Source organism: Dromaius novaehollandiae, chromosome 22 (genome assembly GCF_036370855.1).
Source record: "Dromaius novaehollandiae isolate bDroNov1 chromosome 22, bDroNov1.hap1, whole genome shotgun sequence".
In the NCBI taxonomy this organism is placed as follows: domain Eukaryota; kingdom Metazoa; phylum Chordata; class Aves; order Casuariiformes; family Dromaiidae; genus Dromaius; species Dromaius novaehollandiae.
In genome coordinates, this window is record NC_088119.1 from 8,700,916 (window position 1) to 8,726,676 (window position 25,761).

Here is a 25,761-nt window from a genome sequence, read left to right on the forward strand (position 1 = left end):
CTTAGCAGTATCATGCTGAACCACTTTAATTTTTTCAGTGTTCTTTGCTGTATTTATAGCATGAGATATGGTCAGAACAATCAGAGGCACAGCTGTGTGACCTCCCTTTTGTTAAAACAAAATGGCATAGAGGAGTGAATATTTTTAGTTTGTTCCAGCTGCAGGTATTGGGTTCAAATGGCAGTGTCTTAAAAAGACAGTGTGGCAAAGAAACTGAAAGGTGAATTTGAATTTTCAGGTTGGAAGGACTGACTCTGTAGGGTTCCTTGAAAAGTTGAGCTACCAATGAAGAATACAGTCAACTCTTCTATGTTGCAATCATAATTCTATTTTATGTTGCTTTTTTAATGTTCTTTTGAACATGTGTACTTTGGTAGTCCCTTGTCTGTTCCTCTTTTTGCATTTAATTTCCTGTTTCTTTACTAATAGCTGCAATGGACTTTGAAGGAAATATTTTCAGGAAGAGTGTCTTTGATTTGAAGAAAACTCTATATGCAGAGGGGCAGCAAGATTTTAAAGATCCCCTGGGTATGTTTTTACCTTGTTTCTGCGGTGCAAGCTGAGATAGGGAGAAGCTGGGAGAACAGACACTTGAGGACTCGTGTTATTTTTGTAACTTAATTTTAGGTTGAGAAATGGGGTGAACTGAGAAATACTTGAATTTTCCAGTGAATGCTGTTAGCCTCTGGCAATGCCCCCTACTGCTATTCTGGAAAATTTCCTTGGAATATTCAGACTGTTCCTCCTTGTGTGATTGGGTTTCTTGAGTTTCCACAATATCAGTGATCTTGCAGCACTCCTTGCTAGAAGAGATAGGGCTGATTTAGTTTGGTGGGTGGCATTTTGTTTGTTTACAGAGATCTCATGACCAAAGCAGTGGCTTCTGTCTCATCTTTGCTTCCATCAGGAGGTACATTCTGTCTCTTCCTTCAGTAACTGAACTATTGCAATATGCCACCTAAACCCTGCAGAGGGGAGTTCCTGAAACAAGAAAATTGCACTGTCTAGTTTCCCATCTGTTGCCTGATTACATGCAAATAGAAACAGCCGGCCTTGTGAGCAGAGATACAGGAAGAAGATGGGGAGTGCTGCTCTTTTGCGATAGCCACTGGGAGAGACCAACTGTCTGCTGCTGTCGCAACCTCTCCTTTCCAGAGGTTGGCGCAAAGCCCGGACTACTCTGCCACCTCATGCCTTTCCCCCTTCTCTTATCTAGCTATGCCACAGCTTCCCAGGCTCCTGTATTAGATAGATCTGCCACACCCATTTTGCTTGGACAGATGCTTCCTTTCCCTAAACCCACATAACTGCCCATCTGGAGGCAGAAAATATCCTTGGACCCATAGCTGGTAAAATCTGCTCAAAGGCTTAGTTGAGGTACAGTGAGGGGAAAGGGTTTATAATAATGACCTTCATTTGAGGACTAATTAGACTAAAATGTGGTTTAGGGGACTAAAACAAGAAAACTGCATGTTGTAAAGTCTTCCAAATAAATCAAACAAGGTAATATATTGTTTAAATGGAGGAAACTATCAGAAATGATACCTCAGGAATAGAAAGTCAGAGAATGGTAAATGACTGGCTACTGAAAGAGCCCTGGGCAGGTGGAAGGACCTTTTCCTCTGCATCTGCAGCTATGAGACTGCAGGAGATGGGGCAGACTCCAGGAGCCTAGCCTTCAAAAAGGCTGGGGGTGGGGGGCAGATTTCTGAATATTTTGGTTTTTCAGTTGCAAGTGCTATCTTTAGTACTGGCAATGTTTTGCAGTGCTCATAAATAAATTCAGCACCTCTTCCCCCTTAAATCCTTAGCACCCCAAATCCTGAGCATGCTTTTTCTTGTGGTCCTATCCAGAGCTTTAACTTTTGTCAGTCCTGAGGCTGTTTTCCTCATTTAATTAGCAGTTGATTCCTGCGAGTTACATAACATGGCAAATGGCGGAAGGCACAGAGACTCTTTGGAAGCCTAATGAGCTCAGCAAAGCTCGCTGGAGTCAAGGGCAGGCAGCAGTGGGAGAGATGGGGAGCCTAAGAAGGGAGCTCCTCATCTAGCCCCTGCTGAAGCTGATGTTCTGCATTTCACACCGATTTGACCCTTGTTAACGTGAGCAGCGAGGCAGAGCGGACCTGCTCCTGTCTGGGATCTGCTGAGGGACAGCACCAGTCCGGCTCCGCTGGCATGATGGGGCCGCACCTTCCAGCCTCTGCCTGGTCCTAGGGGAGTTATTTATGCTGCGGGACTAGCAGGGGAAAAAAATCCATGACACTTTGGTTTCTGTTCTCCTTCTCCAGCTGTGGGTTTTATTAAACTCTTAATTCAACGTGTCTTGAATTTCGGAGGTGAGGCCTACGAAAAAGGTGGAAGCTCACTCGTTCGTGAAGCTTGTGTTCCGATTCTCCACAGCAGGTTTTTCTAGTTTAACGGCGAAGGGCACGTGCAGTGTGAGCTCCACGGGGAGGTAAAACGGAAAGCTGAGGAAACCTCCGCTAGGCCCCTCCAACCGGGCCGGGGCAGCGGCGCTCTGCGGCACCCGTCCCCGCCTCCCCCGGGGCCCTCGCGGCCGCCGTAGGTGAAAGAGAAACCAGCGCTGCGGCGCGTGAGAGCCGCGCGAGCCCCGCCCGCTGATTGGCCGCCGCCGCCGCGGGGACCCAGTACACAAACACTGCCCGTTTCTCCGATTGGTCTTCGCGGGGAAGGGGCGGGGCGCGGCGGACGGTTTGAGGTTGGTCTCGGGCAGTAGGGCGGGCTTTCCGCAGATGTGCTGTTGTGATTGGTTTCCCCGAGCGGAGTAGGCGGGGCCGCTCAGCTGCGGCAGTATTTCAGCTTCGTTGCGGGGGAGGGGGCGGGGCTTGACCCGCTCTTCCCTCCTCGTTTGATTGGCTCTGGCGGCTGGGGTGGGGCGTGTCCAAGGGTGCCTGCGTTTCTGATTGGCTGCCGTTACAGCGCGTGCGAGTTGTCTACCCCGAGGAGGGCGGATCCAGCGGCCGCGGCTGCCCAATGAGCGTCGGCTCCTCCCGGCGGCGCCGCCCCCGGAGCGCTGATAAGCGGCGGCGGCGGCAGCGGGGGGTCAGTGCGGTTGGGGCGCGCGGCCGGGCCGGGCATGGCGGGGGCGGCGGGCGCCTCCTGCTGCCGCGGCGGAGCGGGGGGGCTCCAGCCGCTGCGGGCCACGGTGCCCTTCCAGCTGCAGCAGCGCCGCGGAGACGGGGGCCGGGCAGGTAACCGGGGCGGGGCGGGCAGCCCCCACCGCAGGCCGGCTCGGCCCCACCGGGGCCGCGGCGGGGGGCGGGCGCGGCCGCCGCTTCCCCGGCTGCCGCGGGGCCCGGCGCCGCCCGGCTGCGCGGCCTCGGGAAGGTGCGAGCGAGGTTCCCCCCCCGCCGCCGCGCAGAGCCCCCTTAACGCTTTTGCGCGTCCGCAGGTGCCCCCAACCCCCGAAGCAGCGTCAGAGGAGCCGCCGGGCCCCGGCGCGCCGCGAGGCCCTTCTGCAGCGGCGCTTCGGGGGTGGAAGCGAAAGAGGAATAAGAGACCCTGGAGCGGAGAGAGGGGAAAACAAAACCCCGGGGGAGGGGCGGGAAGGACAATGAGCCGCGGAAAACTTCACGCTGCTCCGAGGATCCGGGCCCGGCGGCTCCGGCCCCGCACGTGGGCTGCCCTCGGCCGCCGCCTGAGCCCCGGGGCCTCCGCAGGCTGGACGCGTTGCTTCCCGCGGTCTCCCGTTACGGGACTTGCCTGGTTTTGAGGCGGTTTCGCAAAAACGGAGCCCTTTGTTTTATACAGCCGCGCTGGCTCGATACAGCAGCAGCAATTTGATTTGCATTAATAGCAGTCCATCCCCGATTGCATTGCTGAGATTTGTCTGACCGCTTCAAAAATCCTTATTCAAGTGCAGCTTTTCGGTGACCTGATACTAACCTTTGCCTTTTCTTCACGTCCGCATCGCTATCGGCTGTTTGCGGGACTTCTCTTGGGCGTAGGATCGTTACTTGGCTCTTCATTGTTACAAGAAGTATTAAAATACTTCTTTTACAGCTTTTTTTTCTAGGTTAAATATGAGATTAAGCAGACTTCTTAAACAGCAAGAAACATTTGTCAGGCTTTGGGCCGGCCGATCTCGGTAGCATCCATTTAGCACGCTGTTCTCTTGTTTAAGCCAGCAGCCGGTTAATCCGCTTTGCAGAAGCGGGTGCTGTAGCCCATCCTAAAGTGAGAATTAACGGCCAGTCCTGAAGCGCTGTGCATTTCATTCCTGGAGGCTCAGGGTAGTTCTTCCTCTGCAGGGTTGGTATTGATCAGAGAAGCCATTAAAGAGCATTTTGCTCAATTTATGCTTGAAATAAGTTCATGAAGTAAATTGCATGTTCTTTGAGTGCTGATCTCTTACTCCCTCCCCGTGGTTGTCTGAAACTCTGAGGTGAAGTTGCTCTTAATAGGGCAATTACTCAGTAGTTTGGGATGTTGCCCAAAATAAAGCAAATCTCAAAGAAAGGCAGCCAGGCTGCCTCTTGTCCTTCGGTTGTGTTAGAGCTCTGGGCTGTGGCTGCTCTGAAGTGCAGTGAACCCACTGCAGCTTTCGGAGGGTTAGAAGGCAGGAGCTCCGCTGACACGAACCAGAATTGCTGGTCTTCATTTCTTCCTGGCTCCGTGCCTCGCTGTTCAAGCTGCAGGAGCTTGAATTTTTCCTCTTGATCGTAGTCATTTCATATACAGCTTTGGAAGTATTTGAATTTCCATTGCTCGGTGCTTCAGTCCGCTCCCTGCGTGTGGGAGCTGTAGCGGTAACCGGCTGGGTTTAACTGAAACTTCGTCACAGTGATTTGTAATCTAACGCTTTTGCTATTACCTTTCGGGAGCTCAGCACGGAAATCTATTGCTTTATCACATCTTTTCTCGTTCTGCTCCGTTGGCTTCTTGAATTGCTCTAGAGCTGCTTGGTGGCTGGTTTCGGGGGTATCTTGACTCTGACTTGTGGTTTTAGAAGAAGAGGTGCTGGGTGACCCGGGGTCTGATCCTGCAGCTGCTCTGTTAATAGAGAATCCCATTGAAATAAGAAGCAGCTGTCGAATTTCTCAAAGAGCTTCTGTTAAAAGGAAGAGCTGGAACTGGGGGGTGCCAGGAAGCAGGTCTAAGAATGCTTAAAAATGAGTTGTCTTGGTGTTTGGAAATCAAGATGTGAGGGCTTCTAGCCATGAATCTGGTATGTGGCCTATGTGTCAAATTTTTTTTTGTTTTTTAATTTCTTATCTCTTCAGTGATGTGGCTTTTGGGGGTGAAGCAGATAATTTACTAGTGTTTGATCCTGTTCAGGTGCAGGCCAAACCCCTCCCTGCTGCATCCATTTATGTCAGGTTAGATGGCTCTGAGGTGCCTGCTGGGGTAGTCAGGAGTTCTGCAGGTGCTGTAACGTTGGCACGATCGTGTGTTCTCCAGGGCGGAATGAGCTTTGTGGAAACTTTGAAGTTTAATCCAGCTAGTGGCAATACTCATGCTGTTTGTGGCTTTAGTTGTTTCCTCCAAGGTCCACACCAAAGTGCATGCTAGTTGGAGGACTTCTGCGCTTGCCAATCTTCTGCTTGGTCGTAACCCCAGTCCTCATCACCTACCGCATGACTTAAACCTAATATTCTAAAGTGGGATATCAGAAAGGCTTTATGCTTTTTTGTATCAGTATGATACTGAAAAAATGGGGTTGTTTAGGTTCCGATATGAATTTTAATTTGTGAACATAGTATTTTGACTGTGTGAGCTGGTAAGTAATCTCCTCTGCCTACTTGTCTAAATTGGATCACGCACAGAGGGAGAAGAGGGAGTTCATTGGAAAAGCAAAGCAACTTCATATGTTAGTAGTTCCGCAGGCTTTTTCTGTGCACTCTTAATTAAAAGTTGAGGGAGTAGGATGGGATGAATAGCTAGTGATAGGGAGTTACCTACCACCTGGGTTTTTTTGAACTGGTTTTGGAGTAAACTTCTTGCAGGGAGAAGACAAGTTGACAACTGCTGTTACATCTTTCAAATCCTGCGTATGTTTATCAGTGACACTGGCGTGGGAGAGGAACAGCAGTAAGATGTATAGGTGCAAGTCTTCATCTTTTAAACCTACCTGCTTGATTTGGGGGACTTCAGGAGTGGCTTTGATGAGAGATCTAGCATTAGCCTTCCGTGAAACCGAAGCTTTTCTGATGGTCTCCTTTCGGCAGAATTCAGAGAACTCCGCCCATTTCCCACCGTGACCACCCCACCTTTATGAGAGTTATGGGGTGCCTTTTAGCTTTTCAGGAAGTTAGTGTTAACCGAGGTGACTCATCTACTTGGGATTTTGTTGTTTGCCTGCTAACTTGCCTGGTTTTTGAGTTGTCCAGTTGTTTTTGCTGTGCGGATCCTGCTAGAGTGAGACGAAGGGAGCAGGCTGCCAAATATCTTTATTTGGTATCTGAACGAAACCCGTGCCCGGTGTATATTATAGATGCAGACTAGTGTGACGCTATTCATAGGCAATTCTGTCCGAGTGTGTGTTTAGCAAAATGAAAATGTTTCTTTAGGAATACAAATGCCTGTTTACCACTTGAAAGTGCTGTGGGGTTGCTGCCTGCGTGGTAGTGGTGCAGCAGAGCTGTTAATGCTTTTCTCCTCCCTTCTTTTGCTACAGGCATCACAAAGCAAGTGTGAGGGTCTCCTTTTCCCCCCAGTCTTATTAGTTGAACATCTTTAGGGTTTCAGGCCTTGCAGTGTTTGCTTTAACAATTGCTATCTCTTGGGGTTTCTGTGTCATGGGGGATGCATATAAAGGCTTTCGTTACTAAAATAGTGGTCCAGGTGTTTGTGGTGTATGTGGTCTTGAGTTTTCTTTTATGCTATGAAATAACACCTGTAGTTTTTCAGGGTGCTTAAACAAATGAGCAGGGGACGCATGGATTCATCATGTTTGTGTCCTGAACTCAGCTGCTTTGGTCAAAGGAGGGGTCGTTCTGTACAGAGCTGCTACGTTTCGGACGCTACTGTGGTCAGTTATTCCTGTCACTTCAGTGTGAGTTGGATGGCTCTGAAATATTGGGGCTGATAAATTCTGCCATTTTCCCTTCTCCTTGCATCTGAGTGGGGAAACTGTAGAGTTGGTTACTTCAAGTGTTCAGGAAAAAATGGGAATGTGATGACTTCATTATTGAAATTATTTGCATTTTAGATTTCTGCTCTCAGGGTAGATCATGTACAAATTGATAGGTTTGGTTTTGGTTTTGTTAAGCAGCTTTTATTAATGTGTGGAGTGAGTCATTCCCTGCAGTGGGAGTGAAGCCGTGGTTCTGCTGATCAGAACTGAGCAGGAGTTACAGCAGTGAGCTTGTCCAAATTAAAAACTCGTGTGTTAGGAGAGGGGCATCTCAGTAGTATTAACTCTTCAAAAAAAAAAAAAAAAAGGCGAGAAGAAAAAGAAAGAAACCCTTTCTCCAGTGTGGACGCAGTAGTTCTGTCATGGGAAAGTTTGTGCTGTTGCATTGCGCAAACAGTTGCTTCTACAAACTTTGCTTTTCCAAATTTTGGAATTCATCCTTAGTAATTCTGCTTTTGCCTTTACAGTTCTATTATGGGTAAACAGATGGATAAAATTGAGGGGCGAAGCCCAAGGAGGGTGTTGGAATGGGAAAAGTGGTCATGTAGAGACCGGTTAAGGATGGGAACATCTCAAAGATGCCAGGAGCCCCAAAGAATCCCGCTCCTGTCCTATGGAATCAAATCACTCTTTGTGTAAAACATAGCTGAATACAATACATGGCTCAGGTTTGAAGTCAGAAGCATTGCAGGTGGCTTTGTTTAATGTAGAACGAGTTTCTGGTAGGTAATTGGAGCCCATTCATGGCACTGCAGCCCTCAGCTGATACTGATCATACCTTCACTCCAAACTTGCTGCTCCCAGTTTGGTAGCCTCTGGATACGGGTGTGGGAAGGGGGAAACAAAGGACACATCTATAACTAATCTTGACTTGTGTTGACACTTTGTGGGCGAAACAAGTTTTTCCCTGCTTTAAAATCCCGGAGATGACATTTGAAAACAGAAATTGTGGAGCGGGGCGATAGGGCTGTGCGGTAAGTTTGATCCGTCCCTTCTACAGCAGTGTGTCCCGAGGGAGCTAGGGAGCTCACGGGTCATTTTCCCTGGGTGGATTTTTTCTGCGACTCTTTCAGCTGGAGTTTAACGAAATTTCATTGACCGTAGCAAAGTTTTCGACATCTGCCGTGTAGGGTGCAGAACTGAAAGAACCTGGGCACTGATTTGTGCAGCGAAGAACAAATTCTATCCAAGGCATGTAAACATTTTACAGCCTAATGACTGCACGGTGTAAGGGACGAGCGCTTCGCCTAGCCTCGTGGCAGAAATGTTGAGCGCCAGAGTGCAATGAGTTTTCTCTATGCAAAACATGCAAAACTCGGATGTTGAAATGCTGCATAAATGGCAAAACCTTTAAGCTGTGTTAACTAAACCAAGCTGATCTTGGCGCTTCCCTCATAACTAGTGCAGCTGATGATGACAGTTCTGATTTAGTGCGATTCACAGTTGTATAAGAAAAGGTAAACAGACCAACAGTGTTGAGCCTGTTTAAAGAATGTATGTTCCCTCTTGGAATTTATATTATCCCTTTTTGCCTTAAAAATCAGTAAGTTTGTGGTGTCGCCATTCCAACCAGTTGGTAATTCAGGGGTGACTGTACAGGAAATGAGGAAAATATCAAAGATGATGCTGTGGTTAGTCCAGTCTTTAAAAATAACGGAAGATAATTGTTTCCATGCCTGCCCGGAACCTGCTGCATGACTTTGGGCAAGCAGCTTCTCCCCCCTGTGCCTCAGTTTCTCATAACTTGTGTGCCGTCCTTTCAGCCTGTAAGCGTTTAGGAGCAGGAATTACTGAGTTTGTACAGTTCCTGGCATGCTTGAGCCTGAGGCTTCTTTGTGCAACTGCTACATGCAGAATGCTGCTGTGCTTAAGCTCTGTTTAGGTTAGCTGCAACAGCAAGCTCTTAGCTTTGGTATCGTGTTCTCCAAATTAGAAAATATGCAAGGAAAGATGTTGGTAAGGTATGGCAGGTGTTGTGATTTTCCTGCTGTATTTTCTCCTCTGGAAAGTTGTTTCAGCAGCTTCATGTTGGGCCTTCTACGCAGGTGGCTTAGTTGAAATTAGCCATAAAGACAACTTTGAAAGTGTGTGGGAGAAGGGCTTGCTATAAAATGTTAATGTGATTTATGTAGATATATGTATATAAAGGATGAGAAGCCTTCACTTTTTCCTTGTATTTCAGCTGGTTTGTAACCCTAAAAATATCAAGAATGTCTTATTCTGTCTTGTTTTTTTTTGTTTTACTTTGTTTTACTTTGTTTTATCTGTGCTGGAAGACTTCCAAAGGCTTGGGAATCAGGTTCTCTCACCTTTTTGAGTTTGAGAGCTGAATCTTTTGCAGTGATCTTGATTCCTAGGTGCTCATCAGCAGCTGATTCAAGTAGGTTTAGCAAAAACAAAAAACACAGCTCTATGTTCATCACTTGGGTTTTGCTCTTCTGGTATGGCTGGCATGGATGATCCTAGCAGCTCCATAGTCATGTGTATTTTCCCAGAACAGAGTGAAATGAGCCCTGAATATCTAAAGCTTGAACAGGTTTTTGCTTGTTTCTAAACCTTGCTCGAAGGTCCTATTGAAGTGGTGCCTTGCATCAGGCGAGACTTAGGAAATGTGCACTTCAACCAAAGACTTTAAGTTTGAGGATGTTGAAATTCTTCAGATTGTTTTATCATTTGAAAAACAAACTTTGAAAGAATTAAGATAAAGGTGAAAAGTTCAGCTCATTTCCTCCATTAACTGGGTGTTTAGCTTCAGCTTTAGGCCTTGAGCTGTTTTTGAGGGAGTTGCTTCTTAATGCAGTGCCTGTGTCCAAAAAAAAGAAAAAAGCAAAGCTTGAACTGCTGGTGTCCCTTATTAATTTTCCTCGATGATATCTGCAGATGCTCTGTCCTTTGGGCAGCTCTCTCCAGCTGCACTCTAACGCAGCTCGTAACCAGGGGAGTGATTACAAGGCCTGGAATTTCTTTACTTGTGCTCTTGGGCCAACTGCGAAGGCTGCAGCCCTGCTCAGCAAAGCCTGCAGGGCAAGTCATTGCTGGGCTGTATCAGATGGGAATCCAGCTCTCCAGCCTGGAGATGTGGTTGTGGGATGCGCGTTGCCCTTGGCTGGAGGCCACAACCGAGTGGTCTCTTTGCTTTCCTGCGGTCCTTGGTCAGCGGGTTGCTGTCTTCTGTGCAGGACGAGCTCCGAAACAAAGATAGATTCTTGTGGGTTTTCTTAGAGGGTTTTGCGTTGGGAACAGCAGGTACTTTTTTGGGTGTCTTGAGCTGTGCGCATATAGTTTGAGCAAGAGTCATGAGGGGCAGTGTGGTTTAACCACAGCTTCTGTCTCTGCACCGGAAGGTGCAATGGATTTCAGTGCTCTGAGGGTTTTTCATTTCTGTATTAATGTGTACTGAGATGAGCAAAGAGCTCTGAAGTCCCATTCTGACCTGGGTGTGAATTTCCCTTTGGTTATAAAGCTTCTTAAAGGCAAAGGGATTATAATTGTAAAATATTGCCAAGGTGGAGAGGTAGAATACTTCCTTTGTGGAGACTTGATGTGAAAAGATGCCAGAAGTTACTGAGCTATTAGATTGATCCTGCTTTAGAGGTGTTAACTGTCCTTTTTTTGTAGCAGCAGCTGAGGGTTATGTTTATCACTAGCTTTTAATCTACCTATAAATTCCACTTAACATTCAGATTGTTCTTTTTCTTTACTCATACATATCAGTTGCAAGTGGTTGTGTTAGTGCATTCTTGTCTCAGTTGTGTTACTGCTGAGCATAATTTTTCGTTTTTTTTTCTTTTGGGATAAAGTGAGATTTTCTTTCCCTAGAAAATGGAGACTGCGTTGAACCTTCAGATATTGCTTACTGGTCAGCCCACCTCCTGTCTTGTCCTGGAGATCTTCTTTGCATGCCTACTTGGCTTCATTGTCTCTTTTTAAATTTTTTTAGGAGACCCTTCAGATGGTGTGGATTTATAGCCTCATTTGTCCTTTGGTGCGTTGAGTAAGCATGTTCCAGCAGGCTTTTCTGGGTCTCTTACTACTTCTGTTTCTTGAGAAGCTCAAGATCCTTTTTCTTCTCCCCTTTAAAAGGCCTGTCTGTAGCCCTCTTTGTGGAGGGGATATTCTTTTTCTTCCAAGCTTCTGTGACCTTTCATCTCGCTGCCCCTCCAGTTCTTGGTCTTGCTCTCGCTCCAGTCTTGGTCGTTAGCTCCTGACCGTGCCGTAAATTCCTGTGAAACGCTTCTGTCTTCTAGCGTGTTACGTGGACTTTCTGTAGCTTACGGAGCATGGGATTTTAAACTTCAGTAAGAATGGGTAAAACTCTCTGTTCATCTCCTTCTAGGCTTTCTGGGATTCCCAGAGCAAAAATACTTATTCCTTGCATACTATTAAGTTGTCCTCAAATTGTTTGATAGATTAAGAGTGTTCCCTGGGAGTGCTTTTGGTGAAGAGGCACGCAGCAGCAGTGTTTTGTGGTGGAGCATGCCATGAGGAAGCGCCTGGGCTGACTGAGATGGTAGCAAGCATGGTTTCTTAAATCTTAACACTTCTTCAGAGTCGGACCAGAGTGCAGTAAAAGCAGCAATGCTGGGAAAAAGCGATGTTTTTAGTCTCTGCTGTGTTAAAGATTGGGACTGTTCAAAATAGATGATTCTGTTGCATTTCTCTAGACTTGCTAGTCTGAACATACCAACTTTCCTTTTTACCTGCTCAGCCAGCAAAAAAGTAATTTAAAAAAAGAGAGAATATATTTCTGGAGCTTGATTGCTGCTAAGAATACTTTAGTCCTGTTTGGCAGCAGCCTGTCAGGTAACCTGATTCACTGCAATGAAACTGCAGAAAAATGGAAATGAGCTTTAAACACATTATAATGCTGAAGCTTCAGTTTTGATCTTTATTTCGCTAACGCTTCCACTGCTAGTCACTGGACTAGAAATGCCCAGCTAAATTATTTCTTGGTCCTCAAAGGAGATACTCTCCTTCCTTTCTGGCACTGGGATGAAACGGCATCTTTCACAGTGAGGTTAGATGAAGTGCGATTCCCTGACCTGGCTCGTGGATCACTCATAATACATCATTAGGTAGTCCTGGGTATGTCCAATTACATTTTAAAACATGAAAAAGAAGGGAAGATGGCAGATTCACTTGCTGGGTATCAAGACAACCTCACCGTCCTGCTTGGTCAGATCAAATCCAGCGCGCGCAGGGTGATGTGGCTGCGGCTTGGTCCATGCAGCAGTTTTTGTGCTAGTGAAATGACTGAGTTAGAGCTCTGACTTCTTCCTCTTCTACAGGAACTGTTAAACAGTACAGTCCTTAAGAGGAACATAGTGCACGTCTTTAGCACTCCGACATGGTAGGATAGCTCATTTCCTTTCTCCTGCAGGAATACCTGGCCTGGGAAGCAAGAGGAACGTGGGAACTGTGGCTGTGCGCATCTGGGTTGTATCGTTTGAACTGTGTCCGAGTAGCTGTGGTGCAGAACAGTGTTGTATCACGATCTCCGCGATAGGTTGTAGGAAGTTGTTAAAGATCAAGGAAGCGGTACTGGGGTGCCATCGGGGACACCGATACTTAGCCGCCAGCCCAGTTTGTGGGTTTCTCAGGCTTCCAGCCTTGTCAGGAAAGAAACTTCTGCGTCACAGGGTCCTGCTGTGGTTTGCCAAGCCCCTGAGAAACTGTGCTTGGGTATTTAGGTTGTCTTACTGCCCCGCGTTAGCAGTAATCTGCATAAGATGTGTGTTGTGAAGGACATTAGAAGGTGCACAGGTGGGGAAAGCTGATACAGAACTTAAATAATTAGGTGGACGTTCTGTAATACTGGGGTGGAAGATATTTGTATAAGTTGATTATTGGCCGAATTGCTTGGGTTCTGCCTTAGCTCTACCCTTCCTGGCAGGTTCTCTGGGAAGCTGCTTATGACTCTTGCTTGAGCCAATGACCTGAAAAGTGCATCCAAAAACCATTTGATATGCCCCGATATTACAGAACGTAAGCAAAGCCCCCCTGCACAGCGGAGGCTGGGGTACAGCGTTGTCCCATGGTTTAGCACTGGCTATGCTTGAACATGGACTCTTCTTTTATGCTTCCTCACTTTAAGATAGACCTTTACATGGACATGTTCCAGAAATGTCAGGGTCTGAACAGCATGTCCTTAAATTTCTAAGCGTTCTTCTGATATTAAAGGGTCAATTTCCCCAGGGTGAAATCTGGAGAGGGAAGGAAGAAAGTTTTACAACTCTAAAAGGAGAAGTAGTGGGAACTTTACTTTGTTGCTTGTCATCATTTTAGGATTCAGCTGTATTTGTTTAAAAGCCACTCTGGAAATTTTGGGGTGGGAAATTGAAAGTCATTTTTAGTAGCTTTTTTGATAAATTTACTGAAGATCTCAATTTGCTCTTGGATGCAGAGGTTGGCTGGCCTGGGGAGGCTGTTCAGGACGCTCTGAGCCCCCCAGGGTTGACACAGTTGGGAAAATTCAGGGAGAAGCAAGCCCAGGGCTCCAGTACTAAAAAAGAGCTAAAAAGTTTCCAATTTTAAATGCACGTATCGCACTGGTCTCTTTAATTTCTGCCTGCGCGAAAGCCTGGTGCAGCGATGGGAGAGAGCCAAATGGCTCTCGGAGATACAGCGACGGTTCTGTTATCTTCAGCAGCTTTGCTGTCACATGAAAAGTAAAAGTGCCCCAACCTGATGCTTCTCAGCTGTGTGGCTGCCTTGGACCAAATCCAGAGCTCGTGGCCAGGTGGCAGCTGTGCCGGCTCGGCGCGGTGCGGAGGGATGATAATAGAACCGAGCTGTAAACAGGACGCTCCACCCTGCCCCAGCGCCTCTCCTGCGCTCTCTCCTTGAGCCCGAAACGCTCTCCGGCTGCCTGCAGCCCTCTGCAGCCCTTTGCACCCGGTGAGGGTGGCTTGCCTCCAGCCGGCACCCCGGTGTCCTCCCGGCTCACCCACCCACCCACCCACCCTCCTGGGTGCTGCTTGGAGCCAAAGCAGTGCTTAACGCCGAGCCGTGCTTCGTAAACGGGAAGCGAGGCTCTTGCTTTCTGTAGTGGCCTTGGACGTGTGCATTTGTCACTTGTCGTGTGTGACGGGTGCGGTTGTCACAGCCCTGTTCCTCTGCCCTCGAGGTCCCTGCAGGCTGCCGAAGAGCTGGTGCTCGCTGTGGTGCCCTGGAGAAGGTCTGGAGGATGGAGGTGACCCCAGACGTGCTGGCTGCTGAGAGGGCGTTTCGGAGGGCTTTGTGGAGGAGAGGGCGTAGCTTCTCCTCTGGCTACAGTGGACGTGTGCTGGCAAAACACGGTGTGGGAGAAGGGCTATTCTGTTGTGAGAGCGCTCAGTTCTCCTGCCAGCAGCCTAGTCGGGGAGACCAGCGCGAGAGGAAGAGACAGCTGAAGCCGTACGTAATGGAGATGCAGTAACGCAGCGGCGGGGGCAATGAGGTGCTAAAGAGGAAGCTGCAAAAGCTAATGAGTTTCTAAATTAGAATTAGTGGTAGCTGTCTTAGACTGTTAAGTGTTGGAAACAGGCAGCACGTCTTGAAATGCCAGCTGGACTGAGCACAATAAGCCTTTAATCCTGTGCGGACCCTGTGAGGTGTGGCTGTGGTGCAAGGACTGCCGCTGCTCTAGCCCTCCTGCCTGGCTTTTTGTTTCTGCTCTCTTCTCAAATGCTATTCTAGATAATAAAAAAGATGTATTTAATAGTGTCCTGGAAGCAGCCTCGGCCGTTTCTGAGCCCGCAGACTGCCACGCAGCGAGCGCTGCGGAGCCTTTGGGTATAAAAGGTATTTGGCAAACACGGCAGAGTCCTTAACAGTCTTTACATTGGTTTTAGCGTGGTTTAACTTGCTACCTGCCTGCTGTGCCCTGATTTCAGGGAGGAAGGAGACAATGTCTGTACACAAAGGACCCGGAGCAGAGCTGCTCGTGGCATTACTAATATCTCGCCGGGAGGCCACAGGGCTGGTCCTAATGTGCATGGCAATTTGCATGCCTAATCAAAGCTAAATGCAAACAAACTTTTGTGCTGGCTCGAACTTGCCTCTTCGTTGCTACCTTTTTTGGTTTTGGCAATAACACCTTCTTTCTACTACAAGGATGACGACAAAGCTACAGAAGAGAGCAGCTGTGCTGTATATATATGGGCCATGCGTGCAGACCACATCTAGTCTGGAGCTTACCAGGATGTGATCTGAGCAGCAAAGCGTGTGTTGTATGTATGCCCTCGCCTCAGCCTGCCAAGAGGGACATTTGGCATCCCGCACTCTGCTGATGGCTTGCAATGGAGTTGTGCTGGTGTGCATCATTACTGACATGAACTTAAGCTAGCTTTGTTTACGAAGCTTTTCTGTTTGTCAGAAAACTACTGTTATGAAAATACTGTCTGAAGAGACAGTGCAGTCATCTCATGGAAGCTGCAGAAAACAGAACCGGAACCCTGGGTTTTACTTTGGGCCTGGCCAGCGATGGGCTCTGGCAATGAGCAGACTGCGTATCTCCATTTTTGGTCTTTGAGTGAATGCCCACAGCTGCTAACCTCACTGAGACTCGCTTAGTCCCACTGGAGGAGCCAAAACTTGGCAAACGTTTTCGTAGCCTCCTTGAGACTGGAAGCAAACACTGTCCCAATTCCTTGGGGGGAAACTGAGGCACGCAGCCTGCCTTTCAGTGTTGGGTCTTGTCGTGGGTAAGAGCCTGGGTTCTCTGACCACACACTGTGCTCCGGCTAGTAAGAAATATGGCCCTGTAGGCAGTGTTTGTAGTTCTGTAGTGCTAATGCAAAAGAATTGTGGACATGCGGAGTATTTCACTCTATTGTGTAGTAGCTCCCTTGACTTCGGCTGGAATGTCTAAGCAATGGTTTCAAGCAGCCACTTAAGGACTGCAATAAAATCTCTTGTTCTGGAGAAGCAATCTCTTGGTGATAAGCGTGAATACGGCTTTCTGCAGTGGAGTGGAATGAGTAGGAGGGTGGACTGGGGAGTCTGTCCACCAGCCCTGGCTGGCCCGCTCTGATCAAGCAGCGTGTTTCTGGTGCTGTTTACTTTTAACAGCTAACTATGGGCAGCAAAACTGTTTGCACTGTACTGGCTGGGCAGCAGCATGGCCTTGGCCCAGAAGAGCTTCTGCTACTGTAAGAGTGGAGACTCAGTGGCCACGTTAGAAGCAATAGGACTTTGGTTCCCACAAAATAAATGGACTTTTCCAGTCTGTCCATCCTAGTTCCTGCCTTGTAATCTTTGCAATGGATGTGGACTTAATTGTGATAGCCGTTACTGTGTCTTGGCTTTGGAAGTCTTAATCTTTTTTCTTTTTTTCCCCTCATCTAGCTAGCGTCCCATGTGCTGCTGCTACTGAAAAGACCTGCCGGCCCAGGCAGCCCCGTGTGCGGCGCACCTCTTCGTTAGACACCATCGTGGGCTCGTACCTCTTGGGACAATGGCCACGGGACGCTGACGGGGCTTCCACTTCGTGCATGAATGACAAAGCTACCCAGGTATATGTGCTCAAAGACTACGCGTGAAGTCTCTGGGCCAGGAGAGGGTTGCAGAACTGAAACAGACTGTAAACTGGGGATAAGTAGAGAAAGCGTTAAATTTTTCATCTGTCCAGCTGCAACTTTCTAGGAAGACACTTTTTTTTTCCCTCTTTTGCTTCTCAGCTTCAATTCCTTCCACTTTGGTGCAGAGTTAGAATTTCCTTGGCCTTGTTTGGAGGCAGATGGCCTCTGGCTTTCTGCTCCAGTACTGGCTCAATGCTACTTTTTTTTTTCTTCTGGCTTGCAGTTCTGGGCCAAGTCCTTATATAACACCCGCGGGCTCTGTGCCACACACTGAGAAGTCAAGGGTGCTCCCACAGAAGGGCTTACTCGCATGAACAGCACAGCTCTCTACTGTAGCATGGAAAAGGTCCAGACCTCGAGGAACTCTTAGCAACCTGTAAATATTACTGTATGGCAGCAAATACTGCTTGCCTATCTGTAGAAGTGAAAGAATTTAGAAGGATAAGAGCATCCGTTTGGTTAAGCAGTCGTTTATTTAGCACATTCAATCTCTGTTAACTTGCTGTTTGATCTTTGCTATTCAACAATTTATTACTGGGCTGTTTGCAGGAAATTCTCAATTGGATTCCAACTTCCATTGTCCTTTTCCAATGTGTTCTTGCCTGCTTTTGTTTCAGTTCTGGTGCCCAGGCTCTCTGTTGAGGGCAGAGGGCATGCTGAAAAGGAAAGGAAAGAATCTGTCTGACTTTATTTCTGTGTCAGGGAAGCACACTCTTCCTTTCTGTCTTAAGGCAATGGTGGGAACATTTAACCCCAGTGTTTTGGAACTGCAGCTGCTTAGTTTTTCTTGCACATGGCCCCTTTTTGGGAAACAGCTGGAGAAGAGAGACCTCCTCCTTCCCAGAATGGAAGATAGCACTATGTTAATTCTGACTCTGCTGAATATGGAGCTGATCACTCAGCCTCTGCAGTGAATAGGCCAGGTGTGCGGCAGTCTTTCCTTAGTTATGTGAAGTGTCTTGCAAATGCTAATTTTACCTTGCAGCATGCCTGTGAAACAAGCAATTATCTCTGCTGTTACACACATGCGCAAACTGAGGGGGGGGGGCTGTTAAATGACTTGCCTATTGTTGGAAATTGGGAATAAAGGCCCGATTTCTAGACTGCCCTGTGTATTAACAGAATGTTCCCCATCATCGCCTCCAGAACTTTGCCACTCCTTCCATGTTTTCAGGCCTAATAAAGTTATCAAAGTTGGGACTTTATCTGCTAGCCAGTACGTGTTTACTTCCCTTCTTATGCAGTTACTGATCAGCTGTTTTGCAGAGCTTTGTAGATTTGCTATCTTAAGGTGGTTAAGTGAGGGATGCAAGTGCAGGTGCTCTATGTGGGGGTGAGGATGGCAGCAATATACATGATTGGAGCTTGTGGCTTTAGCTTGCTGTGCAAAGCACTTTTTCTCTCCTTTTTCTGAGGAAGCGGTTTTGCCACAGTTAATACAAAAAGTTCTGTAATTTCCTTCTGCCTTGACAGTCTGCCTGTGAGAGGTAAGGGGTGTTTGCACTCGTTCAGGCCTTCCTATTGCAAAGAGTGACTTTTCTTCCTTTTTAGGCCCTGTTTCTTTGTGAGCCGTGGTACAGTGCTTAGTGCTGTGGGTATCAAGGCAACGACTGCAAAGATGGTGCTGAGGGTAGAGATCTGGAACCACTTAAGGCCTAAGGACACCACTGCTGTGAGCCCAGCCTAGGGAGGAAGGCAGCACCAAGAGCAGTTTTATCGGGCTCTGTTTCCAGGTGCATGTCAGACTGGCATAAGTGACTTCTCAAACAGGGGGTTGAAGGGTGCAGTTACTCGGGAAACTTCTGGTGACTCATGACGAGTTCCTCTGACCTGCTGCGGTGCAGGAGCGCTCCCGGGAGCTGGAGCTAAGCTTTCCACAGACCTGCCTATTGCAGCAATGTGGGATGGAGCCCAGGTCCGTTTTGTGTCTCTCAGGTCTTTGATGCTTCTCGTGAGCTTGTTTGCATGTGTGATCTACAGGGATGTGAAATGACAGTGTTTTGGGATAAATGACAAATACTGATGTTGGAGTCATTTAGGAGAGAACATTCGAGGTGGGAAATGAGATCAGAAGTGCTGCATGCTAAAACTGCGAGGTTGGTCTTGACCACGGGGTTTCCTGTAGCACTGGCCTGTTCCCCAGCACTATCTGGTGCCGTACAGAGATAGCAGTGACCGAAAGCGTTCTGGACTGCTGAGTTCAGCAGGACTTCAGAGTAATGGTTCAGGCTGAACCAACTTTTTTTCTCAAACCACAAAAGCTGAGCATTGTAAATTAAATGGAACAAATTCTGTACCGTGGTGTTGTCTGCTTACCGGCATTGCAAAAAGGAGCCACAGACAACAGTTAGTGTTAGCAGTGGAGAAGGCTTAGTGCGCTCTGCTTAGTGCTGTGTCAGGAGGGCTTCAGTTCAGAGCCTGAAACTCAGGAGAAGGCTGGATTTCTGCCTCAAAATCACCTGTATCCAGTTGCCCCAAGAGGTACAGGGTTTCTCTTTTGTATTTTGCCTTGTTCCTTTGGATTAAGTAAGTTGTTTTAAAACTCCTTTTGAGAGGAGAGGCTTCAGTCATCCTCCTGACTCAACAGGGTTGTTTAAAACAGCTGCTGTTCTTGCAGTAGCCTCTGGGGAGATCGGCTAAGCTGCTTGGACAGGAACTGTTCTCAGGCCCTTGCACCTTCTGGCAGCATGTCGCGAAGGAGGAAGGAGGGAAGTATCATCCAAAGCCTCCCACAGAAATGGCAGGCAGCAGAGTGACACGGGGTGAACGTTGTGAGAGGCACAGAAATGTGATGTTGGGGGAGAGAAACAGCGGCTGATCTCAAACGATGCGCCTTGGGACCGTTGTGATGCTGGAGTCTCCCACTGCGCACCGAGCTCACTGGAAGGAAGTTCACACCCTTTGCTGCTCAGATTAACAGCCCTTTTCTGATGGCCGTAGATATTCGAAATGTAGTTGTTGCTTGGGAAACAGCTGTGTAATGTGGTGCTGAGGCTGTTTTTCTAAATGAAGGGAGTAAGCTGAGAACTGCCAGCCCTGAGCTGGAGAGGCAGCTGGGTTCCTCCAGCGCTCAGAGTCCGCGGGCCAAACGCTGGGTTTGGTTACGCCTTTGAACTCTGATACGGGAGCCTGAGGTCTCGGCAGCGAGCTGTGCGTTCTCGCCGTTGGGTGAGGCTTTTCCTCTCGATAATGCTTCTCCCCACGTTGAGTGCCTGCAACCCCACGCCACTTTTCACCAGTCCGGAGCCGGTGCAGGCAGCGCAGGGGGCGGTTGTGGTTATTTCTCTGGAGTAATGCATTCGTGTACTTGATCTTGGCAGGTACTTGTTGTGATTAAGCTGCTAACTTCTGAGTAGGTCTCTTGCCACGTGCCTCTGTGAGGTCCGGATGAGGTGCAGTTTTCTAACAGGCACAAATCTGGTCAAAATCTTAGTTTTGGCAAATTTTGAAAGGTAAATTCCCTTAGTGTATTTCACTGAGCATTGCATTGATGGGGGAAGGCTGGAATAGGACAATGGACGGGCAGTAGCTGGTCACTTTTATTCTTTGGTCTCTACTACCAGTCTCAAAACCAGTAAATGTGATTGTTCTCAGCCGTGTTTCTCGTCACTTCAGACTCCAGTGTCCTGGTATGAAGCAGAAGTGGGGAAAGCCAGCTCCAGTACTCACAAGCGTTCTGCTTCTTGGGGTAGCACAGATCACCGCAGAGAGGTAAAAGAGACCGCTCCCAATGCTTAAGCAAGATTGTGTTTGCAGCTAATCTGTAGGAGGTTCCTGCTTGCATGGGAGGGCAGTGGGAGGACAGGGATGAGAGGCTACCATAGGAGATGAGACATTAGCCCTTATTCTGATCCCTAACACTCTGACTTAACTGGAGGCTGATCTTCTTGTTGGCTTCCTTTGGCAGCAGCCATCGTAAAGAAGCACCACTGAAGCTCTGTGCATTGCTCGTAGGTGTTGTAGCATATGTGGGTTCCAGCAGGGCCTTCTTCATAACTTTCTGTAGGTGGAAGATAACCAGATCTGCTAGACGAAAGGCATGGACCACATTTTAATGGGGGAGTTTGACTAGGCCTTGAGAGTACTTCTGGCCTGTCCTTTGAGAGGTGGCCAGAGCTGCTTGTTGTGTGATTAAACTGTCTCTATTTTGGCACTTCCTAGTGGGTTGGAAGAAAGGGGGAGGAGAGAGAAGATGGTCCTTTTTTGGTGGAGGAGCGTTGGCTTGTCTGGTTCTGTAGCTGAAACTTTGTTTGCTAGATTGCCAAACTGAAGCAACAGCTCCAGCGAACAAAGCTAAATGGCAGAAGTGGCAAAGAAAAGGAGAAGAGCTCCCCACTCCAGGGGGACCATGCTGTCCTTGGATCGCTCAGGGTATGTTCAAGTCTCCCTTTGCTCTGCTGTCACTGTGTGCCCTAATGAGGTGGAGAGCAAACTCCTGTTTCTGCTGGCAGGTGCCCGAGCTGTCCTCTGACTTCTGCTCTCATGTCTGAGAGGGGAGAATTTTTTCTCCCCCTGCATACCCCTTCTTATCTCCAGCATATCCCCTTGAGTGCTTTGATTTGCAGCTAGTTTATTGTGTCTTTTCTGTCAGCCTTCTCCAGTCGGCCTCCTGGGAGGCTTTGGCTGGGCTCTGGAGAGCTGTGGGAAATGAGGATGCAACTGCTCTGAGCAGTGGTGAGTCTGTGCAGAGGTAACTAACTGTTGTCTGACTCTGGCTTGTTACAGGACTCTCCTTCGGGATTCCTTTCTCCATCTCCCATTTTGAGGCTCAGCCCCTGCTTGCACAGGAGCCTTGAGGGGCTAAACCAAGAACTGGAGGAAGTGTTTGTGAAAGAACAGGGAGACGAAGAGCTTTTGAGGGTGAGTGAAGGCCACTAGAAGACTGCCCTAATCTCCTGGGTGGTCTCTGAAATCCTTTCGTCTGAGGACATTGCCTGTATCTTCCTTGGCGGTGAGGACAGTCTGCATGCCTAGTTTCATTCTGTGCTAGGCCTAAAACTGCTGGAATTGGGCCAAGTGGCTGCTGGCTTCTCTCCTTAAAACTTGCTCATGCTATGGGAGATGAGCCAGTGGTGACAGCAGGAGAGGTGGCACCTCACTGACAGCTATAAGGTGCTATATTAGACTGGCATCCAAAGGCTGCTGTGTACTGTGCCGATGTGGGAGAGATGATCCCAGGCAGCTTGTGAACTGGAGCGTGTAGCAGTATACAGGGGGGCCTCTGCCCTTTGTTTGCCTCAGGACTTAACTCCTTGAAGGGGACGCTGTGCCTGTAACCTGATCCAACACCTCCACTAGCTGCTATCTGCTTTCCTCTCTCTACACCTGGCTGCCTTTGCTACCGCTGCATCGTGAGCCTGCTCCTCCCCATGTGCAAGCATCCAGCTTGCAAGGAAAAGGGGTCTCTGTAGGAGCCGGAGAAATGAGTCCGGTCCAGCACCCTTCCTATTTTCTGGGCCAGAGGGGTAGGACTCCTCTGGCCAGTGCAGGTGCAAGCGCTGTTAAGCTTTTCCACTAGTATGAAAGGGAGTTTCTTGATCCGCTTTGCTTCCTCCCTAGATCCTGGATGTCCCAGATGGCCACAGGGCGCCGGCACCAGCCCAGAGAGGCTCCGGAGACGCATCCCTGACCCTGGAGCCCAGCAGTAGCAGCTGCAGCAGTCTCTCTCTTTCTCCGTCCCCTTCTGTGCCCCTCCGCCTTTCTCCGCACACCCCAGTGAGACTGGCGGCAGAAGAGCTCTCCTCTGCTGTGGATGAGGTGCAGCCAGATCCAAAGGAGAAAGGTAAATGCTGGAAAGCTAAGAGGCTGTGGGAGCTCAGGGGAGACGGATGGTGGCAGTAGCTTTTGGCAGTCCCAGTGCAATGTCTCCTGTCTCATCCCTGTTTGCACGGTGGGTTGGAAGCTGCAGTGAAGATGGGGGAGGAGAGGGTCTCAGCCAATTTGGCTAAACCATAATGGACTCTTTAAAGTTCCAGTAATTAGCCTCCAGGTGGTGGTTTCCAATACTAGATGGGGGATACAAGCTGGGAACGAAACAGATCTAATGTTGTGGCTTTGGGATATTGTTATAGCCTGCAGCCCTGGGGTCGAGAAAAGCAGGTCTGGTGTTGATTTAAAGAGCTCTGTTGGTTTCTTCTAAAATCTTCTCAAAAAAAATCTTCCTTTTGTCCTAGAGGGTGGCAGCCCTTCTCCAGTCCTGGCCTTTGCTTCTTCTCCTCGGCCCAACCACAGCTACATGTTTAAACGGGAACCTCCTGAGGGATGTGAGAAAGTCCGGGCCTTTGAAGAAGCTTTGTAAGTATGGGGAGTCGTTGGCAGAAGAGAGCTCACATGAGGTGGTGCTACAGCAGGATGCTGGGCTGGGGGCAGCTGAGGCTTCTGTTGCCGCTCCTGTTGCCACCCCCTGTTCTAGAAAGTGCAGAGCTGCCTCTAAAGGAAAGGCTCTCCTAGCAGAAATGTGCCTGCTCAGGTCCTGCGGCAAGAGCTGGAAATCCAAATCACTAACCCTCAGACATGCTCACAGGGATCTCTTGGTTCCTTGCCCTTCCCAGGCAGTAGGTTTTTCTCGGCCATCACAGCATCTTGAAGAAAAAGAGCTGGTTCTCCTATAAATAAGTGTGCTTTTGAAACAACAGGCTCTTCATGCTGCTCTGCAGAGCCTGTTCTGTGCCTGAAGAATGGGCCAGCTCACAGTAAAAGCAATACAGCTTTCAGTGAGGCTCTTCGAAGGCTGCAGAACTCCAGGTGTTTTCCCTGCAGCTGCAAACCTGACAGCTCTGTGCCCTTGGGAGTGTCTGTTCCTAATCACCTCCACTCTTCTCTCTCCTCCAGATCCCCCAGCCCCGATCAGACTTTTCAGCCTTCCTGCCCAGATAAGAACAAAGTGCACTTCAACCCCACCGGTTCTGCCTTCTGCCCGGTCAGCCTGGTGAAGCCTCTCTTCCCAAACGTGGGCTTCCTCTTCAGGGGATTTCCTGCTTCTTCCAGCCCTGGCACGGGCTCGTTTACGTCCTGTCAGTCCTCGGCCCCCACCCCGTTCCTTGGGGTGCGGAAGGACCCCGCGGTAGATGGCTTTAGTGAGGTGTCTAAATCGCCTTCGCTGAACTACGAACACTGGAAGCGTGGCCAGCCGGAGGAGAGCGTCGTCTTCCACAGCTCCCTTGTGGTGTGAAGCCTTGGGGAGGCTGGCCGGCCTCAGCATCGCGGGCTCCTCAGCGCAGCTTAGCCAGCCTGCGGAGACGAGTGCCTTGAGGTTGGGACGTGACAGCTAAGAGGCAGCCCCGGGGTGGAGAAGCGCAGCAGGCTTCCTCTGAGGGTGACAAACTGAAGTGCAGTGTGCCACAGGACTCCTCGCTGCTGGAGAGGCTTGTTTCTCCGAGCCTCCCCCGTTCAAAGCACTTTCCTGTGTTGAAATGTCTTTGTTTCCTGTGTGATTGTTTTGCTGGTGAAGAGCAGCGGGGCCCTGCTGCTGCGAGCAGAGGCAAACTCAGGCGCCCTGGCTCGGAAGGAGGTTGAGCTAAGGGAATTCAGGTGGAGCTTCCCAGCGCTTCCCCCTGTGGCTGCCGGGCCTTGCTGAATCCTGGGGAGTGGGAAGTGGGGAGAAGGGGCTTGTAGCAGAGCTGCTCTTGGAGAAGGCAGAGCCTGGGCAAGATGCCTCTAGAAAACACGTATTGGAGCAGAACTTGATGTGTATCTGCACTATTAAGACAGATCACTCAGACTGCGGAGCACTGGGATGGTGGGGGGGGGCTGGGGATCCCTGATGGTGCCTCCTGGGGACAACTGACACCTCGAAGGGAGCCTGGAGCTCTGAGGAGCCTTGAGAAACCCCTGCCAGGTGTGGGAAAATGCAGATGACTAAACACAGGCCTGTGCATCTCCAAGCAGCACACAGGGGCCCTGGGGGCTGGAAAGCTGCTCATGTGCCTGGGGTGAGGGTGGCATTTGCTGCTCTGCAGTGGCTTCCCTGCGGGTGGGCGAGGGTCTTCCCAGTGCCTCGGCCTCCCTGTGGGAAAAGGGGGTGGAAATTAAGTGGGCAATAACAAAGGTCCTGCTTGAGGGAGGCTGCTGCTATAGAGAAACTACGTGCTGCTTTCCAGCCATGGGCCTGGGCAGCAGGGCTGGGGGTGGGGGGGCAGGGTGCTGCTCTGCTGCACCTAGAGCAGTGATGGCTGGGACCGTGCCTGGGCAGGAGTCCCTGAAACATGCCAAATCCAGCAGCACTGTCCCAAAACGATGCCTTGGACAGCAAAGCGATAACATGGGAACATTGATTGCAATGCCTCTTGACAACAAAAGTATTTGAGTTGTGTTCTGTTGCAAAGGCTCGGGGTTGTACTGGAGGAGCCTGTTTTCTTGTATCTGATGTAGAAACTCTATTTTCTTCCAAAGACACTATTTTTGCAGCTGTTTGAAGTTTGTATTTTATGTATGTATTGCAGAGCTTAAAGGAGGAATGTTAGCTTTGGAGTTCTTGTCTTGTGTTTAGAGGAGGGTGTTTTTTTGCAGATCCTGATATTGCCAGTTAAAAGGAAAAAAGAATAAATATTTCAGGCATCCGGAGTACCTCTTTTCTTTGGGCTTTAATATAAACTGGAGGCACGGGAGCGTGCAGCAGCTTGCTGACGGTCCGCGGTAGCGGAGGCTGCGGGCAGGGAGGGACCGGCGGGCGGTAGGACCTGCGCGGCGCTCTGCTGGCAGGGACCGCCCCCGTCAGCTTCGGCACCGTACTGCGTATGCGCGCACCGCACCCGAATCGCTCAGGCGACCGCCCGAACGCCACCAGGGCCCCGCCCTCTGGCCCCGCACCCGGCCGCCAAGCCAATCCGCGCGCTCCACATCGGGGTGCGTCACCACCAGGGACGCCCTCGCTGAAGGCCCCCAGCCCAGGGCTGACCGCGGCGCCGCCTGGCCCGAGAGCCGCCCCGCGGCCGTGAGCGCGGCCGGGCCGCGGGGGCTGCGGCTCCCGCGCCGCCCCCGGAGAGTTCGATGTGCCCTTCCCGCGCCGCCCTGCGCGGCTCCCCCGCGCCGCGCGCCCGCCTCCGCCCTGCCCCGCGCCCGGCGGCGCGAGGGGCGGCCCCGGCGCGGCGCGGCGGGCCCCGC

General features: G+C 49.6%; 1 protein-coding gene across 12 annotated transcripts in view; it reads left to right on the forward strand.

The window, feature by feature from the left end:
- FAM117A (family with sequence similarity 117 member A) overlaps window positions 1-25,221 on the forward strand; it is a 34,527-nt gene extending 9,306 nt beyond the window's left edge. For 8 of the 12 annotated variants that reach the window (XM_064524609.1, XM_064524611.1, XM_064524608.1 and 5 more), the window contains 7 exons: window positions 16,427-16,593; window positions 20,254-20,370; window positions 20,917-21,030; window positions 21,385-21,519; window positions 22,219-22,441; window positions 22,833-22,953; window positions 23,491-25,221. In XM_064524609.1, coding sequence (XP_064380679.1) covers window positions 16,573-16,593; window positions 20,254-20,370; window positions 20,917-21,030; window positions 21,385-21,519; window positions 22,219-22,441; window positions 22,833-22,953; window positions 23,491-23,830 — 1,071 coding nt within the window. In that variant the 5' untranslated portion in view covers window positions 16,427-16,572 and the 3' untranslated portion in view covers window positions 23,831-25,221. Of the gene's footprint in view, window positions 1-3,048; window positions 3,216-16,426; window positions 16,594-20,253; window positions 20,371-20,916; window positions 21,031-21,384; window positions 21,520-22,218; window positions 22,442-22,832; window positions 22,954-23,490 lie in introns of those variants that run through there. The other 4 variants (XM_064524604.1, XM_064524605.1, XM_064524606.1 and 1 more) reach the window with 4 other exon arrangements.
- Window positions 25,222-25,761: the final 540 nt, after the last annotated feature.